The 19868-nt window shown below is 26.3% G+C and overlaps 1 protein-coding gene across 2 annotated transcripts; it reads right to left on the bottom strand.

Moving 5' to 3' along the window:
* Window positions 1-2430: 2430 nt before the first annotated feature.
* LOC107167339 (ATP-dependent RNA helicase A-like) lies at window positions 2431-18261 on the bottom strand. Of its 2 annotated transcripts, XM_089224121.1 has the most exons (23): window positions 17757-18261; window positions 17442-17614; window positions 17195-17355; window positions 17054-17110; window positions 16800-16924; window positions 16696-16742; window positions 16397-16632; window positions 16163-16318; window positions 15839-16036; window positions 15561-15774; window positions 14999-15238; window positions 13964-14154; window positions 13771-13888; window positions 12075-12166; window positions 11416-11622; window positions 11074-11248; window positions 5804-5986; window positions 5568-5740; window positions 5314-5487; window positions 4827-4937; window positions 3924-4030; window positions 3650-3856; window positions 2431-3560 (listed from the first exon to the last, which is right to left on the bottom strand). In XM_089224121.1, exons 2-23 carry the CDS (start codon window positions 17581-17583, stop codon window positions 3521-3523), a joined length of 3354 nt encoding a protein of 1117 aa, XP_089080247.1. In that variant the 5' UTR covers window positions 17584-17614; window positions 17757-18261; the 3' UTR covers window positions 2431-3520. The 2 variants fall into 2 exon arrangements, with proteins under 2 accessions (XP_089080247.1, XP_089080246.1); XM_089224120.1 differs by having other exon boundaries at window positions 17442-18260.
* Between the last annotated feature and the right edge of the window lie 1607 nt (window positions 18262-19868).

Here is a 19868-nt window from a genome sequence, read left to right as displayed (position 1 = left end):
TCAGCGTCATAATTATTAACTTGTGTTAATATTATAATAATAGTAAAGTAATAATTATTAAATTGATAATTATTTTGTCAATTATTTATTTATTTATTATTAAAGATTTTACTGTATTTATTAATGCAAGAAAGAAAAATCCTTTGTGTTGAATTAAATTTTGAATGAAAACCATTTTTTTTATATAATTTTTTATGGTATGTTGAATATTAAATTCTGAATAGTTTATCAGTAGTAGTATTATTTATCATATTTAGGTCTTAACTTTTATACAATACTTAAATTTTGTAAGTTAAATTGAAATATGTATACCAGAAAATATTACCTAATTATTTAAATGGTATGGATGTTAATGTTTATTATTTTTAAAAGTGTTTTTCTTATTAAAAATCAATATTCTTGGATGTTGTAATTTTCCATTAAATATATCATATCATGTTTTAAACATAATATTAATTTAAAAAAAAAATGTATGTTATACAAGCAAAAAATTGACTCATATGCTAAAGCTGATAATTTGATGACTAATAACAATTTTCTGACTTTACTGTTCAATGTATTTATTTTAGTTCTCTTATCAATAGGAGCTATTTGAAAACTCACCGTTATTTTAATTAATACAATGTTGTATGTAATTGGATTAAGTATAACTTTTCCAAATTTCCATTGGAATGTAATATATATAATTGATTGTTTAATATACATTTTATTTATTATTGTTCACCAAAAATAAAAAACTATTAACATAAACTTTCATATTTATAATTTTAGAATCTAGAAACTTTGCTGTATAAGTTTAGCTTATGTGAAGTAAAAATTGAAAAAATTAAAAAATATACCATTATTACATGATAATTTGTGTAAAATAAAATACTAAAATACAAAACCTTTATAATAAATAATATAAGTTTTTTAAATGAGTATTGTTGAAATGTATTTATGGAAATATTATAATAAATATATTATATTATTTTTAATTATTTATTTTGGTGAATAGCTGTAAGATTTTGTTGACAAATTAATTGTCGAAAATGATTAACACTGTCGGCTTATTTAGACTTGACCCGGCATGTTGTTAAAATGTTTAGTCATTTTTCACACGTGCCGAGGTAAAAATAACAGCTATTATATTACATTTCTGAAGTTTTAAAACAAAATTATCATACCCTGTATATTATTTAGTCTTCTATTTTATCAAAGTACTGAGTCGGGCTATGCGATTGGCTGGTATCAGTCGTCGCGTGATAGGTGGAACGTAATACCATCGACTTTTGGTTGGCGGTTGTCGATGCGTATAGGCGGGGCCCATATTGTTTACGCCCCAAATGTTTCTCATGCAGGAGCTTCATTGGCACAAATAAGAAAAGACTATTGGTCTACACATTAATTTAATTTATCCAGTCGTAACATCTTGTTTTTAAAATTTTAAATATTGATTCTGCTGAACGTTAAACTTTTATGAATGGTAGAAATAGGCAATCTCTTAGTTTGAAAGTAAATCAATATTTTTCATAAATTCAGTTTGACACAAGTTTTATTATTTTATTTTTTAGTCTCGACAAATATTTTGAACTTATTACAATATTGTATTATTGTGTTAAAATTAATTAATTAAAAATATATTATATAGTTATAACTTGAAAGTAATTTATTTTCTGTTTTATTTATTGAATCTAACACGACAAGTGATATCAAATTTATCGTAATAACTATAGTAACAATGAGTCAATGACCCTGAGCATTTTATGTATGAACTTAATATTATAATCATAATTATCTATTTTATAAATACACTGAATTTATCACACATTAAATGTGATATTCAACGGAACAACTTGGAATTTGGTAGGGAGTTATATGGGGGTATCTTCATAATGGCGCTCGCAGGGGCGTATTTAAGGGAGGGGCACATGGGGCCCGTGCCTCCCCCATTCGCCGTATTTTATACTTATTTTTATTATATGAGAAATTTTACAACTCTACGCCCCATGTACGCAAATTTGAACTTTTTGCTAGTGGGCCCCCCTCCCCTTAAGACATTTCTAAATATGTCCCTGGGTGCTCGAGGGATTTAAGCACATTTTGACTTGATTTGCCCATGTTACGGCCGCTATGAACCCATTTCAGCGAGTCAGCGAATCAGAAAATTAGGCAATACCTGTTTTTTTTTTTATACAGGGCGCATACAACTAAATCAGAGAAGATTCTAAGCAAAAGAAAAATTGATTAGCAACCAAAGGTTCTTTTTTGGTTCTGAACTGAGATATTGTACAACATATTTTTATGTTTTCATTTTAATTAGACATTAACAAGACTTAACACTTTGTAGATATGAGATTTTTAATTTATTGTAGATACAACAAAAATCGTTCATTATAAAAGAACATATATTTTGTTTGAATTTTGAAGTTCAAAATTTCGCTCATGAACATGTAAGTACATTTTGATATAGTAACTAGTGACTTTGAACACAAGAAGATAAATAAATTATGCTTAAATCAAGTCATATTTACTACACAAAACTTATTAAATTTTTTTTAAGGACCATATGCTGTTACCAGTGTTGGGTAAATTACTTATAAAAAGTAATAAAGTTACTTTATTCGTTACTCTAATAAAATTGTAATGAAATTACTTTACTTTTCAAATTGAAAAGTAACTAAATACTTTTTCTCATTACAAAAAAAAAAAAATTTTTTTTTAATATTTCTTAACAATATTATCATTGTGCCTGGCAATAATGTTACTAGAAATACATTATCTATAGTAAATAGATATAATTTGAAAAAGAAATCAATATAATACAATATTATTATTTTATATTTATTTATGTTTTAAATTAACTTTACACAATAGTGTATCTTCAAAGTTTTTGTCACTCATACGCAACCTTTTTTTAGAACAAATGTCCCTTGAAACCCTAAATAATCACTCTACAGAAGCATTGGATGGTAAAGCTGTGTAATATTTAATACAAATATTCTTTACTAATGTCATTGAATTAAAAATTGTGAGATCAACTGTATAAGCTTTAATAAATATTTATAGTATATTACTATACTAGGTAGATTGGTAAACATAATAATTCGAAACTGTAACGCGTTATTCAATAGAAATTACTTATCAAAAGTAATTTCCATTACATTTTCGTTACTTGGAAATAATTCTAATGAAATTACGTAACCGGCCATTACAAGCAAAGTAACGCGTTACTTTCGTTACGTTACTACCCAACACTGGCTATTACTTTATACTTAATATATTAGAATCTAGAATAATAAGTACATACTAATCATGACATCTGGTATACAACATAATATTAACAACATTATAAAAATAGTTTAATCAATATTAAAATTAATAACATAATTAGTTAAGTATTATATTAATGTATATACTTTTTTTAACAATAAGTCGCTTGAATAAAATAATAATTAAAATCTTTGAAAAACAATTATAATTGTATTAGTTAATTCATTTTTAATATTATTAGAACATAAATGTGTTTTTTTAATATGTTTCATTTTGATTTAGTCTTATTTTTCTTGCTTTTATCCTCACTAAATATGCAACAAAATTAGTTTCATTTAATCATGGAACTTGTGTAGTTATAAATTATAATATTATAAATATACATTATTCTTCTTACCTAGTTTCAAATGTTATAGGGAATAAATTATTCCTTCCAGCGTTAAAATTACATAAATCTCTCAACATTTTGATTAGCTTGATATCAATTATGGAAGGATTTTTAATCAGATTTGGATCTTCAACTACTCTTATAATTAAATCTTCAATTGCTGGTCGCAAAGCAACAATTGCAGCAGCAACTTTAACATCCATTTCTAAATATATCCTGTAACAGAAAATATAATTTCAAGGCTTCATCACATTTGCATTGCATAGTTTTAAATTTCACAAACCAATCATCCAACACAATTAAACTGTCAACATAATCAATTTTCTCAGCACCAAACAATAAGATGTGGATAGGACTCACCATAGTTGAGTTCATGCATAGTACATTTATCTGAAATTAAAATTAAAACAGTAATTTATGTCTATTGTATCAATAAATATTTTTGAATGACAATTTAATTAATATCAATACTTCAACATTTTTAAGAAGTATTTCACTTCCAATAATGAAATTAAAAGAAAATGTATAAACTAATTAAATAGATTATTAATTTATCTACGGCTATAGCCTATTTCACTCCCATTTACAAAAAAGTAAATTTCCAAACAGCTCCTATTGAACAAGTATGTGAATTCCTAAAATAGCTCCAGTTTTTGAGAACACTAATTCCTGTATAGTAAATACACAGTACATACATACTTTCTAGTTTTTTCAGGATTTAAAAAAAATATGGTTAAAAATTTGATGGTGTTTTTCTAAATCCCACATGTAAAGTAAATTATAAAGAATTTTTGTTATTAAATACTAGAGTCAGTGGCAGATTTGAGGGGGGGACGACATGGCAATTACCTCTCCCTAGGGAATTGTTTTTAGTTAAATTATAGCACCGTATGATAAAATGAACATGAAATTCATAAGTCATAGCTATAAAATTAAACTTCTAAAAAAATGATACAAAATAAAGTATTTTTTTTGATATGAAAATCAGAAATATGTATTCGGATTTCAGTTACGTCTTAGTTATTACCTATCAAACTATGATACCAATTCGCCCCCTCCTCAAATGATCTTCAGATCTGCTACTGACTAAAGCAGTTAGGGTTGCACCGATATAAACTTGGGAATAATTTCTTTGTGTATGTATGTAGATATAACTGTTATTATCTTATTTATTTTTAAAGCTTACTTGTTGTTCAAATACAAAAAACGGTGACTGAAATTGAGTGCCTGATCCCACTAAAGGACTATTTACAGAAGATTTAGAAATAACAGCAAAATCCTTTGACTTTAAATTTACCTTAATAAAATAAAAATATAAATTATAAGCTATAAAGCAAATCACAAATACGGAATAATTAAACAAATATAATTAATTATTATGTTAAAATATTCGACAAAATAAATTTTTGTAATGTTTTTATAAGTTACAGATAAAAATATAAATATCTTTTAACATTGTAAGTGTAACAAATCAATTGTCAATCATATGACATAATAATTTTGTAGTTAAAATAACGTTTTGTTTTTTGTTTTATAAATAACTGATTGTAACTTGTAAACAATGAAAGTATTAGTAATATTTAAGATTACATGATAAAGTTGAAACTTTTAAGAAAAATGTTTTCAAAATTATATTATAATTTACTGTTATTATTATTATATAGTAAGGTTACCTTGCGCTTTTCCTTATGAACATAAATGTTAGGATAAAATGCCATTACAAGGAGTGCTGTAATCATATCCAACTTTGGCTCATCAGAGATTCCAGTTTTACCAAAATCAAAATGTTCTGTTTCAAAACAACATTTAGGAAAACCAAATTTCAGAAACCTGTTTATAATTTGTTCCTAACAAAAATATAAATATATTCTATGAACATATTAACAAACAGAAACATTAATTTATCAATTTATATTTATATTTATACTTTTATATTGTATGTTGCTTTTAATACAGAAATAGATAAATTGTTTCCCTCAAAAGCATCAGTATCATTCGAATAATAACTAAATGTCGAGTCCCACTGCTTGAAAGCATTTAAAAAAGCCAACTGATCTGAACAACGGTTGCCAGAATAATTATGCTTAGCAGTATTTTCACCTTAACATATATTAAAATAGAGTAATATTGTTATTCTTAAATTTTTCATGTGGATCGACATACCATATTCACCGACAAATAAATCAATATTAGTTGAAGATCCAGCTGCTATTATACTCAATGATTCACCAAGCATTAGTATATTACCCAAAATCATTGTTCGTCCAATCTGTGGTTCTACAGGTAACTCTGCTAAAATAAATCCAAGATTTGTGAGGTTACCATTCCCATCTACACATTTCATTTCTGGAAAAATAACGAAATAAATATCCTGAATCAAGAGACTTTCTTATATAATCAGGGCAAAATTAAAGAGAACAAAATGAGCACATGGCACATGCTCTTAGGTCCAATTTTTTTTTAAAGCACATACAATTTTATAAGTATTACCTTGAGCACGATCAGTAAGAGTTAAAAATTAAATTTAAATATTTTGAGGTTTTATTTGGTGTAACCCAAACCCTCATTTATTGATTATTGGATTCCGAACGGCTCTCATCAAAAAAAAGTTTCAAGAATACATAAATTCCTAAAGGACTCGTATATTTGACAACATAAATTCTAAACTCAGAATTGATGGTGTGGTGAAGGCTTATCCGCAACAATAATAAATGCATTTGATAGATAAAGAAAGTCGTTTCCCTCCTGAAATGAGAGGTTAGTATTTATCTTTCCCTTATTTGACCACTAATGGCTGTGAAATAGTAAATTCAATACTGTTCATCTCAACATTTTTAAATTTGTTGACATACCAAACCGAAATACAATCCGAGATGTGAAATACAATCCGAGATGCGAATTAAAGATATGACAATACTCTTAGCACACAGTGGCAGATCATGGGGTTCATAGAAGGAGGTGAATAAATATTAGGTACCTCTATCACAAAATAAAACTTCTAATTTCTGTTGGACTTAGATTTAATTTAAGTCTTGTATTATAAACAAAAAAACTTTTAGTATATACTTATGAGGTAGGTATATGATACTTCATATATTTAATAAAAATAAAGTTTAGGCACAGTTTGTTTGTATCTGACAGTACCATAATAATATCTGCAATAAAATGGAGAAATACACTGCTGATAATCAGAGCACAACACGTATGTACGATGTACCTGGTGGTCAAGCACTAAATATATGTTGTAGGTAAGAACAAATTTTTTTTTATAATACCATAAAAATAATAATATAATATAACTGAATATTAGGATAGAACTATTTATGTATTTAAATTTTAAATATCTCAGATAGAGCAAGTGTCTGTGAATAATTAGCACGAGAGCCACCACTCCAAGCACAAAATCAAAAAAAAAAAAAAAGCAGTTAAGTGGATGTCGCTCTGCTGTACAGTAGGTTACAAGTGGGTTACTGCAATGGATGGAATTGAATTTGAATCCAATGATATTATATCATTGTATACGAAAACGATTCTTAGAGAAGACGGTTCATCTGTTTAGGTCTCTAGGATATATTATAGATTATTAAAAATTTTCATATCTTAGATTTAAAATAAAATTTTTTATGAATTTCTAGCATAAAATAATTTTAACGTTGCTGTAATTTTTACGTATTTAGTCAAAATTTGAACTTTAAATGCTTTTAAAATAAAATTATGAGAATGAATTTCTTTTATTTTTCAACTGCTATTGTAACAATATGTTAAGAGCCTTGTATTAAATTTTCAAGCTTTTCTGTCTAACAAATACATTTTTATCGATATTAATTAAAAAAAATTAATAATGATCGAAAATTGCATATGCCTATAAATAGTTCAACTTAAGTCGAAATTTTTTAAAAATTGTATGGTGGATAGAATATACTGATATAAACATTCGGTGAAAATTTCATGTATCTATGGTCATTTGTTTAAAAGTTACATTAAAAACCAAAATCGATTTTGTCGAAAACTGATTGTGCGTAAAATTTCCCGTTTTTCCTTAATTTTTAGTTTGTTCTTCTCGATTATTTAGATAATCCAAATCCCAAAGTACCAACTAGATATACTTTCTGATCGAACGAGGTACTGAAGTCAAAAATTGAATCAGTTTTACTTTCCCAAAACGTGATGACAGACACAAAAAAAAAAACACACATCATGGTAAAATCAATAAATTCATCGCTGCGCTCAGAATCTAAAAGTGGAAAGAAATTTGTTATCAAAAACGAAAGCCATTTAGGGATTGTCCTGTTATGCACAATGAGAATCATTTAAAAAATTACCTTTTTTAAATGGAAGCCAAATAATAATAAACTTCTTAAAATAGAAAAAATTAAAATATCTTACAAATTTGACTCCATTATGATTATATACCGAAGAAATAATAAACATAGCAAAATTAACAACATGCAATGTTTCAATAACAATATTGAAAAAAAGTTGTTATGAAATCATTTTTTGAACATGTAATTTTACAACATTTAAAACTGAAAAGCACAAGTTACAAAAATGTTATTGAACATAAAATAAACCGAATAACTACTGTCCAATTAATTTATAGAATTAATTTTTTTTTATTATTATAAAACTATTATTCAACTAAAAATTAAAATACTTAAGACTGGTTTCTACTACAATATAATACAGTACTATAGTGGTGGAAACGTAATTTAGCTAGCCTAAATAAAAATGTAAGATTATATCATATGACATATACCACTTATGGCATAAAATCATTATCGATTATATATTTATTAGAGATAAAATGATGTTTTTGATAAATTTAAATGTTTCTAGCCTTGATGAATTACCAAATAAGTGTATACAATATATAAAATTGAAGGTAAAATGTATCATTGTGTCACATACTCACATGGTACAAAGTGCACATGTTTTAGATTTGATTTTTTTTTTCTTTTGATATACATTATGGATATTATGGAACAAGAAAAATACATTTTTAGAAATCTTAAAAATTTCTTCTTCTTTCCCTTTGCCTTCACAGTTCTCTCATAACTATTTGGGGTCAGCCACCCTGGTCCTCAATTTTCACTTACTACGATCCTTAGCATCCTCCAAAAACACCAGTTATTCTCATATCGTAGTCTATAACTTCAAACCATCTCTTTTTCAGTTTTTTTCTCTTCTTTTTCCATCCACACTTATGTTCTTAGTCACTGACTTAGTCAGTTTTTCTCTTCTTAAGACATGTCCTAGCCATCTCAAATTCTCAAGGTTGAGATTCTCAACCTATCCTCACGCAATTTTTGTCAACTTTTGTTAACTCCTATACTACCTCTTGTATTCTCATTTCTTATTCTGTCCTCTCTTGTCACTCCACTCATCCACCTTAACATTCTCATCTCCAAAACACTCATTTTTCTCTCCATTGTTTTATCTATAGCCCAACATTCCGATCAATACATCATCGCCTTACTACTGTCTTATAAAACTTACCTTTTATTTACCTGATTGGGATTCTTCTATCGCATAAAACACCTAATTCTTTTCTCCACTTCATCCATCCACAATAAATTCTATGCATAATATCTTTGTCAAAACCACCATTCTTTTGTAATACGGATTCTAAATACTTGTAATTATCAATTTCATCCACTACCTTGCCCGCCTATTCACTACATACCTAATCTGATTTACACTTAGGAGTCTATCTCCAAGATGAAAATTAAACTCGATATATTTTTAACCCTTTAATCTCAAGTGCTTCCCTCCATTCTTCCAGTCTATAGTTCACCTCCTCCAAACTCTCTCCAACCAATACTACATCATCCACACACAATATACACCATGGTACTTCAACTTTTGCAGTTTTTGTAATTTTGTCTATTAAAAAAGAAAACAAGTAAGGTCTCAATGCTGAATCTTGGTGCACTCCAACTCCAATCCAAAACCCCTCAGTTTCACCAACAAGGTTTTAACCCTTGTGTTCACTCCTTCATACATGTTTTCATTTATATTAACATATACTTTTGGCAACCCTTTCTTCATAAATGGCCATTTCAAAACCTCTCTAGGAACTCTATCGTAGGCCTTCTCTATATCAATAGAAGTCTTAAGAATTATTTGTATTATTTTTTTATTTCTCAAATTTTTCAATATTTTTTTTAATTTAAAAGAGTAGTTTTAAAAATGTATTCATTTTTTACAATCTAACGTTATATACAAATTATAGTTTAACTAATAGGCTACACAGCCAGCATGAAAAAAAAGTTGGTTGGAAGTATATTATTTTTTAGCATATAACAGGGGATAGCAACTACATCAAAACATTCATAGCATAGATATTAATATTCACTAAATTAAAATTTAAAAAAAATGTAATATTCAATAATAATTAATAACAACAACTACATTATAAATACTGTTACATTTGCATGCACCTACATAGCCAGTATTACATTGGCCCCTCATCCATCACACACAAACACTTTTATTTGATATTCACCGACTTTTTGTAGATATTAATATTTCTTAATGATAAACTGTAAATTAGACATAAATATTAGTGTACAGGCTCAGATTTACATAAGCTTTCTGACACATTCCCACCAAACATTTATACATTGCAATGTATTACATTGTATTATACAAAACAATATGATTGATGTAAATTAAATAATGGAGTCGTCTTACCCTTAGACCCGCCCATAAGTTTGTTAGTTCAAAATGTTAAATGCAATGCTATTTTAAAACCCACACTACACCACCACATCAGTGGTTCTCAAGCTTTTTTGGTTTACGGCACACTATTATACATAACAAGTTTTCGAGGCACATTTGACACAAATGTAATGAAATTAAGTACTTCTTCAATATTTTTTAACAGCATAGTTACAAATATCAGAAACTTCTTGAAACACTGAACACTGGTAGAGAAACACTGCGCTACATCAATCTAATCTTTCATATATTTTATAAATTAAAAATTTATCCTAAAAGTTGCAATATTCTATTACATTAGTAAGTTTTATTTAAAGAAAATTTACAATTCATAGTTAAATTTAAAACATAAATAATTGTCTCCAAAAGCCTACAATTTCAGAAGAGAAGACAATAGTACTCGTACTTATAATACTAATAAAATAATATATGAATAAATAAATAATTTTTAAGTTCTGCGTTAAAAGTACAGATATTTTTTTTATATATATAATACCGAAAACTATTTTAGAAAAAATCTCCAATTTTAGACAATTTTGATACCTACCTACTACAATTTTTTATTCAAATTAATTAGTTAATTTTTATGATTTTTATTAATATTAATATTTTTGAAGTAAATTAATTGGTGTAATACAAAATAAATTAAATCTAGACTTTACACCAGTTCATTATAAAAGTTACTATTCTTATTAAATATTTTTCATATTTACCTTTAAGCATATCAATAACTTTAAACACAGATTTTATAGGTGGTGGATCAATAGCTTTTTTCAAAAATGTATAAATATCACCCAAATTCAATAATTTGATAGTCAACCCAATTTTATTCAAAGAACAATAATTTAGTTCTGGCAATATATTATCGTCCATTATTTCGAATCGTGCCTAAAAATTACATAAATAATATTTTATAAGGATTTTAATTAATTTTACAATAATATTGATGTTCCATACAAAATTATACTATTTTTCAATTTTCATTTGAAGTTGACTAATTATTTAAAATTTAAACCAATATAACAAGCATGATATAGTTGTTATACATTTGTTACCTTTGTAAATAAACTAAAACAGATGCCCTCTTGGACACGACCCGCACGTCCTCTTCTTTGTATCACATTTACTTTGGATGCCCAAACTGTGTCATATGTAGTTACATTATTAGTACACCTAACCATCTTAGTTTTTCCATAATCAATAACAAACACAACATCATCTATAGTAATTGATGTTTCAGCAATATTGGTAGACAAAATAACCTAGAAAACATAACCAAGAGTCAGTAAGAAGTATCATTCTAAGTCAAAATTCAATCAAATTCAAGTATTTAGAAGGCAGTGGCACCGAACACATACTAAAGGTAGTCCATTGAACTGCCTTTAGAATTGGGTAGGTGGGTAAAATAAAAGAGTATACTCCGAAATCTTTCGGCTAAAATTAAACACATTAATATCATTAAATTATGTATATATAAAATTAGTTAAGTTTATTTCTCAGTCAATTGAAGGAATGGGTGGGTCATTCGAAATATTAAACTGTCAGTTTCAATTTCATTCGGTGCTACTATCAAAATGATACTTAACCTGAAGTGTGGTCGTTAGTTGTCAACATGCGCGAACCAGACGAGTTTTCGTCGGTCGAGTGGGCAAAGTTATTCTGAATAGAGTAAGAATCATGCGATTACAACTTTATTTATTAATATCTAACTTACTTTACGCTTTCCAAGTGAAGCAGGCCTAAAAACTTTATGTTGTTGTGCTTGAGATAATGATGAATGAAGAAGCAAAATGGAACAGTTTTGAGCTAGATCAAATTTTTTTAATAAACAAACAATGATTAGATCTAAATGAATGTGCATCATTAATTAAATAACTAGGGTCCAAATGTTGATGACTTGATTATCTTTTTTTGGAACATCATATACAGTGCTTTCTAGCTTACAATTTGTTTCAATAATATACAAAATACAAATGTATAAAACTAAATTTTATTTTGAATTATTGTTAATGTTTTAATGAATTTTTTACATATTTTTAACAATTGACAGACAAATATTATGAGTTATTTATTTGTCATCATTATATTTATATACTTATCACAAACCAAAAAAAAAAACTTTATGATTTTTATACATTATGTATGTTTATAAATATTAAAATTTTTAATTTTAAAATCAATAAATTATTTTACTATTTCTAACAGTTTCATGGGTAGTTTTTATGTATTTAGGTAATTATTAATTAAAAATGCACATATACAATTATTTAAGGCATCAATGTCCACTAGAAATAACTAACTGAATAAAATTCTTTCTTGTATTTCTTAATACTTAGATATTAATAATCAAAGCACTCAAACATAATTAGAAAAATATTCAATGTATATAAAAATTATTAGTTATACAGAGTATTCCGCGAGGATTTAGAAATTGTGATATCTCCTGAACACAACCTCTTGGGTCACATGTTTGATAACACTATAGTATTATTTAATTTTAATTCAGACTTAAACTAGTTCGGATATTGGAAATATAAAATTTAAAAAATGTATTAGAAATCATCAAATTACATTTCCATTGTTTTGTCATTAAGTTAAAATTATTAAATGTTGCATAAAATGTTATGAAGTTAAATAAAAAAAATTATTTAAAACGTAAAAAAACCCATATATTAACATTATTTTTATATTAATATTATACTTAATAATTATTGACAAAAATTATATATCATTATTTTATTATTTTATTATTTTAAATGTATTATATAATTTTTTGATTTAGTCGAAACGGGAATTGACCTATTTTTGTTTTGGTCGAAAAGTGAATCGACCAAAAAGGGAAGGGTATGGTTTTGGTTGAAAACAGACCTAATAATAAGCCAAAAGCGAGAGTTATGATAAATTCAATAAACTGTTCAGATACGAGTTTCAACGTTCAGATAACAGAACATTTGGATACATTCATTTAAGATAGGATAATAGAGGGTTTGTATAACGGAGGTTCGAATAATCGAATAATCAAAGTTCTACTGTAATTCACAATTTTTTTTGAAATCAGAAAAAATATTAAAAATCAGGAAATTTATGAAAATAAAATATTAAAACATCAATATTTTCAGAAAAATAAATATCTTCATTTTTTTTTTTTTTTTTTTTTGAAATAATTAAATAAAAATATATATTTTTTAACTTTTTACCAAAATATTAAAATAAATTAAAATATGAAATAACTGTAATTTATTCCTGCGAGTCTTATAACAAAAACCAGAATTTTGGGAGATATTGCAATAGATAAATCCTCACAGGACTCTCTGTATAATACATAGGTAGGTAGTATAAACAATTTTCATTTAAGTTAATTCATAATTTACAAATATTCACAATTATACTTATGGAAAAAATGTATTTACCAATTATTTCGTTCTGTTGTAAGTAATTATTGAGATCTGAAATCCAAGCCCAACCAGGTAAAAATATTAAGACAGCGCCTTTTATTTTTAAATTATTTTCAATATATGTCAACAAGAACTACAATAACAATAATTATTAATTAGTTTTAAAGTGTTACTTAACACTTAGGTACAAAATACAAACAAATCTTACTTCAATCATTTTTAAATGTTGACTTTCCTCACTGATCTTTGACACTTTTTCTTTAACTTCTCTAGGATAATCATCAGAAACTAATAAATTACAATTGACTGTGTTTCCTGTAATTTTTTTCTTTGTGATTTTAATGTCTTCTATAGATGGTGTATAGTTTAACATTTGAACAATATCTTCTAAGTAAAAATCTACAGTAAAATTAAAATGTATTGATAAAAATTAACATAAACCTAGAGAATATTATAAAAAATTGTTTAAGAGTAAATACTCTAGGTCATTTTTTATGTTAAAAAACATACTTCAAAAAACTTCACAAAAATTCAATTTAATATTCTAAAGTAAACATATTCACTACAGATGACGCCAAATGGTGCTGTTTTACATCATTTGCATATTATACTGAATAACACCAGTAGGCGTTTTTAGTGCGAAATAATTTTTGATACTAAGTGGCATTTTTTTTTTTTATAAATAATTAGGTAGTTAAATAATATCATCTTACATAAAATTAATTTTACCTATTAAGAAGCCCACCCTCGCATGTGTTTTCACTGTCTTACAAAAGCATAACATTGCAAATTTACACTCAGTAGTTCATGTTTAACTTCATTAACTTACAAATGAGAATGTGTCATCCTAGTATGATAATTAATGCTAAGAACATTGTTGGTTTTAATGATAATTCATTTTTTAACAGTGATGAGAATTTTTAGATTAGAAACTAACATGCAAACACAGATAATGTTCTTAACATTAAATTTCATAATAGGTCAATTCACTCAAACTTTTAAACTAACAAACCAAAACATGAAGTCTTGAGCATAAAGTTTCTGTTACGCACTTGTAAGCTAGAACATAAAATGCGGGTATAATGTTCTCTTATTTCTTAAGAGTTTTGATTAATAAAAATATTAATTAAAAAAAAAAAAAACTATGAAACAAAACAGCTTTTATTCTATGAAATTACCACATTTTGATGAAAAGACAATTAAATGACTAAAACAGGTATATTAATTAATATGTAATCTTAACCTTTCACGGGGTAGCAATTTCCTTCCACATCAATAACTGGACAGTAGTTGAAATATTTACTGAATACATTTAAATTAGCATTTGCAGACATGAGAATAACTTTAAGATCTATATATTTTTTAACCATGTCCTTCAGAATAATCAACAAAAGTTCACAGTCAGCACGCCGTTCATGTATCTCATCCACAATTACATGTGTTATGCCAAATAAACCAGTTTTTAATTTCCGTATCAAAATTTCTAAAAATAAAATAATAAATTTAATTATATTTCTCAATATTTCCACATTTCTAATATCTTTTATAAATTTTGATTATCACATATTTAAATCTGACTATAAACAAATTTTAATGATTATGAAATTTTTACCTATAATCATATCATAAATTTATTAAAATAAGTATATTTTGAACAATCTAAAAAAATTTAAATAGAAGTACATGTTTTTTTCAAACAATTTAAAAAATGTAAAAATAAAATTTACTTGAATACTTAAGTGTTTTTAAGTGTGTCTAGTTTTGGACTAATATTTAAAATATGTAATATTAATTGTAACATTTACCAACTGTACAGAATAGAATCGCTCCAAAAGACTGTGGTACAACACTATCAAATCTAACTGTATATCCAACACTTTTCCCTATAGTTTCAGCTCTTTCAAAACTCACTCGGTTTGCAATAGAGATTGCTGATACCTTTCTTGGTTGAGTGCAAATTATGTTACAATTTGCTCCTTTATTTGTGTCAATAAAGTCTTCAAGTATGAATTGGCATACCTACTTGTTTTAACAATTATGTGAAAAAGGGACATCACAAATTACAAGATATTAGTTAACTGACCTGAGTGGTTTTTCCACAACCAGTCCCTCCATGTACAATAATTACAGAATTGTCTCTAATTATATCTAAAATTGCATCTTTCTTTTTGAATATTGGTAAATTAGATCGTTCTATTAATCTTTTTTGAAATGTAAGTGAATTTTGTTTTTTGTCATCAAATTCTTTCTTTATCTTACAACTTATATCGGATAAAGATTTCTAAAAATATAATATTTAAAGTTCTAAAATTTGGAAACTAATAAAATGTTTAAAAAAAGTCTAAGTATATTTCTCAGTAAATATTAAAATTACTAACAACAAATAAATAGAATTAACAGCACTTACAGGATTATAGATCTTAATACCTCTCCATGGATTCCAATTTGACTGAGGAGGGCCCCATTTTATCACTTTAGAAGCATTAAATTGATTTAATGGTTCAAATGGTTCAACAACTTTCTCAAGAAGCAATGATATATTATTTAAAATACCAGTATAATTCTAACACAATTATTATTAATGAACAAATATTACAAATTGCATTAAATATGAATACAATTTAAATTTAATAACTATTACCTTATCAATCACTGGCTTAATCTTAAGATCTTCTAATAAACTATATAAATCATTCACCAGGTTTTCATTAACATTAACAACATTCATTAAATTATGAATACCATTTAGTTTATATTTTTCTCTACTGCTTGAGTCACGTTCAATTAGCCCTAATGTACATAGATTATTGACCAAATCAAGTTCACATTGTTGCATCACTTTTTTCTTTAATTTTCCAGTTTTACGTGTAGAAATCGCTAAATTAAAAAATTATTTGATAAAACAATGGAACTTAAATATACTTTAATTGTTTATTTTACTTTTATTTAGTTGTTCAACAAATATTGACATACTAACAACATAGCTCCTAAAACAAATTAATAGCATACAGTTAGAAAAAAAAATAAAAAGCAAGTAAATTTACCTTCCAATTGTTTTAATATCTGTCTTAAAATTTGCTTTATCATTAGATTTAATGTATTTTTGTAATCTCATATAAGCAGTATCAATTGTCCAATTACCACAGACAACTGGCTCCAAACTATTTTGCTATAAAGAAAAAATATAATGGAATTCAAAAGTTATGGTTGATATTTTTATTCTTGCCTTTATCTTAGCAAAAATGCACTATACAATCATCTAGAATTAATAAATGTTAATTTTCTAGTATTAACCAACCTTTTTATTTTTGATTGAATCTGTTTTGGAGTCCTTATTTTTAATTTTCTTTATTTTCTAAATAAATAAATATAATTTGAATGGTAGGTAAATAAAGAAACTCAAATAATATTATAAAAAACGAATTATCATTGTTCTTACCTTTTGAATAGCTGGTATTTCATTTTTATCAGCTAAATATAATAAGATATCTTTTAATGCATTTTGTCGAGCAATTTCTTCAGTTTTTGCAATTCCAACAGCTATGTATGTGTAATTAGGTACTCTAATTTCAAATTTTACACTTTGATCTTGTGTAATACCTAATAAACCAATAGATAGGTATTCAATACTTATATCAAAATAGTATAATTTTAATATAGTATAATATGTGTTTCAGAATAGGTACCAGTTATTTTGTACTGTGGTTTCAAGTTTTTTTCTGAACACCATTTCATAAAGATTTCATACGGCTTGACCACTTTTGAAGAATGTGTAGATGTAGTACTTTTGGTGGAGAGTTTAGACATGGCGGACCGCAAGTCCATCATATTGTACAATACACACCTTTAAACTAGATACCTATAGGAATACACTTTTATATCCGACTAAAATAGAAAACCGAAGTCGAACAATGCCGAAACAGAATGATCGAATTATTAAACGATTAACTCATGAATTTAATAAAATAATGTACTAAAAAAATTCACAAATAATAACATACTTATTTAAAGTAATATCGATAATCCGTGGTTCGATGAAATCGAAGCGAAGCGATCGGAATTCACAACACCATCAGACAGCGTAATTACATGGAATAAATTAATAACGTACGTACTCTACTAATACTAGTAATAGTACATTAATACTACTAAAGTCTGATTATTAATGTCTACCATGTAATATGTGGCACTAATTAATATGATATTTAATAAATTAATCCGCGTCATGTAGCCTTGAAGAAATTACTATGTGACTGTAGGGATTTACCCACAAATCGAGCAAGTAAAACAATTTTCGAACTATATATAATATCAATACTATGATATAAGCACAAGTACCAATATACGAATAAATTTATAGTGGACTTCAAGTTTCCGTGCAAAATATTATGCGAAACTGTATCACTGATTTTGGGGAAATCACGGCTGAATAAAATAATAAATTTAGAATGGCGGAGAGAATTGAAATAAATACGACTTCGCGTTAGTCGTGTTAGAACTATTTGCTGCGCAAAACAAATATTAAACAATAAATGACAACGATTAAAAATAGTCACCATTCAGCATTAGTCGACAATCAACAATGACATTTTTTCACACGGTCTTAGATAATAGTATTCATGATTATATAATAATTTTACAATATGATATTATGATTATAACATTTATATATATATATATATATATATTTATGAATTACCCAAATAATCCGCTTAAACAACATAAATTTAATTTAATTGTCTGACGAGGAGAAAACCACAGAGTGCAGACGTTGACGCTGCAATTATTGCAAATAATTATTTTCAAGACCAGTGTAACCTTAAATGGAAATAAAATGTCCCGACCTTTACCGGGATGATTAAACAGAATGATGGTCGATAGATCTATAAAAAAAAAAAAAACAGGAGCCGAAATCGTCGTACATTGGTATGCACAATATAAGACAATATATGCATGTTGATCAAATATTAATGTAGGACCTTTACCTACTATACAATAATATAGTAGAGAAGTAAAATGTTTTGTTATTGAATTGATAAATTCGAAAATCCGATTTTTTATTTTTTTAACTTTTCATATATTATAATGTATCGTTACATCCTAATCTATTCGATAAAAATTAATTTACGATTCCGAAACTTTTAGATAATAGGTGATCAACAATATCCCAGGAATAACGCGCGGGTAGTCAAAGTGGCTCAAAATAAATGGAGCCATGGAGGGATGCCTAAATTTTTATAATTTTCTTATATTAATATTATTATGTTTTACACACAGGGTTTAACCTCTACACCTTATGTATAATAACATTGTATATTATAAATTAGTATACATTGTTGTTTTTCAGTTTGGTGTCAATATTGTTGATATATTTAAATTTCTGTAGATATTTAATTATATATTTAATTAAAATTTAAAACATATTTGCATAATTGCATGTACAATGTACATATATATAATTTATCTACATACAGTTTATCAATAGTAAACATTATTCAATAGGTCTAAAAACAAAAAATAAAAATGAACTATTTATACATTACCTACTATATGGTATATATTATTCTATACACTTCTATAGCCTATTAAATGAGATTGTAATAACTAATAACTTTCAAATTAATAATCAATGAGTAATAACATTATTATGTTGCAAAACCTAGTATTATCAAAACAACAATTAGAGATTGTAACTTATGTATAAAAACATGGTAGTAATAATCAATAACTAATAAGTATAGTTATTGCAGTCATAGGCGCTCATAGGGTATGCATTTAGGGGGTGCTGAAATAATTTATAGTACACAGATCCGTGGGGAGCAAAGTCCCCCACACCACCCTAATACTATAATAATTGCATTGCGATAATTATAAATTTTTATAAAAAATAAAAATAAATATTTAAAAGTAATTATATTACAAGTTATAATAACATGTAATCATTAATTATTAATGTTAGACAAGATTTAATTTTCAGTTTGATATTGCAAATTTTTGCAATATAATTTCTCCCTCTGTTTTATTGGTAAGATCTCTCTCAATGCTAAGTGTAGATAGCTTGGTAAATCTGTCTATCTTTCTTGGCCCATATTGGTGCGTAACCAGTTTTTCAA

This window comes from Diuraphis noxia, unplaced genomic scaffold (assembly GCF_037042655.1).
Source record: "Diuraphis noxia isolate RWA-SAM2 unplaced genomic scaffold, SU_Dnox_SAM2 contig0003, whole genome shotgun sequence".
NCBI lineage: Eukaryota > Metazoa > Arthropoda > Insecta > Hemiptera > Aphididae > Diuraphis > Diuraphis noxia.
The sequence above is the reverse complement of the archived record's forward strand: the minus strand, read 5'-3'. Positions and strand labels throughout refer to the sequence as shown.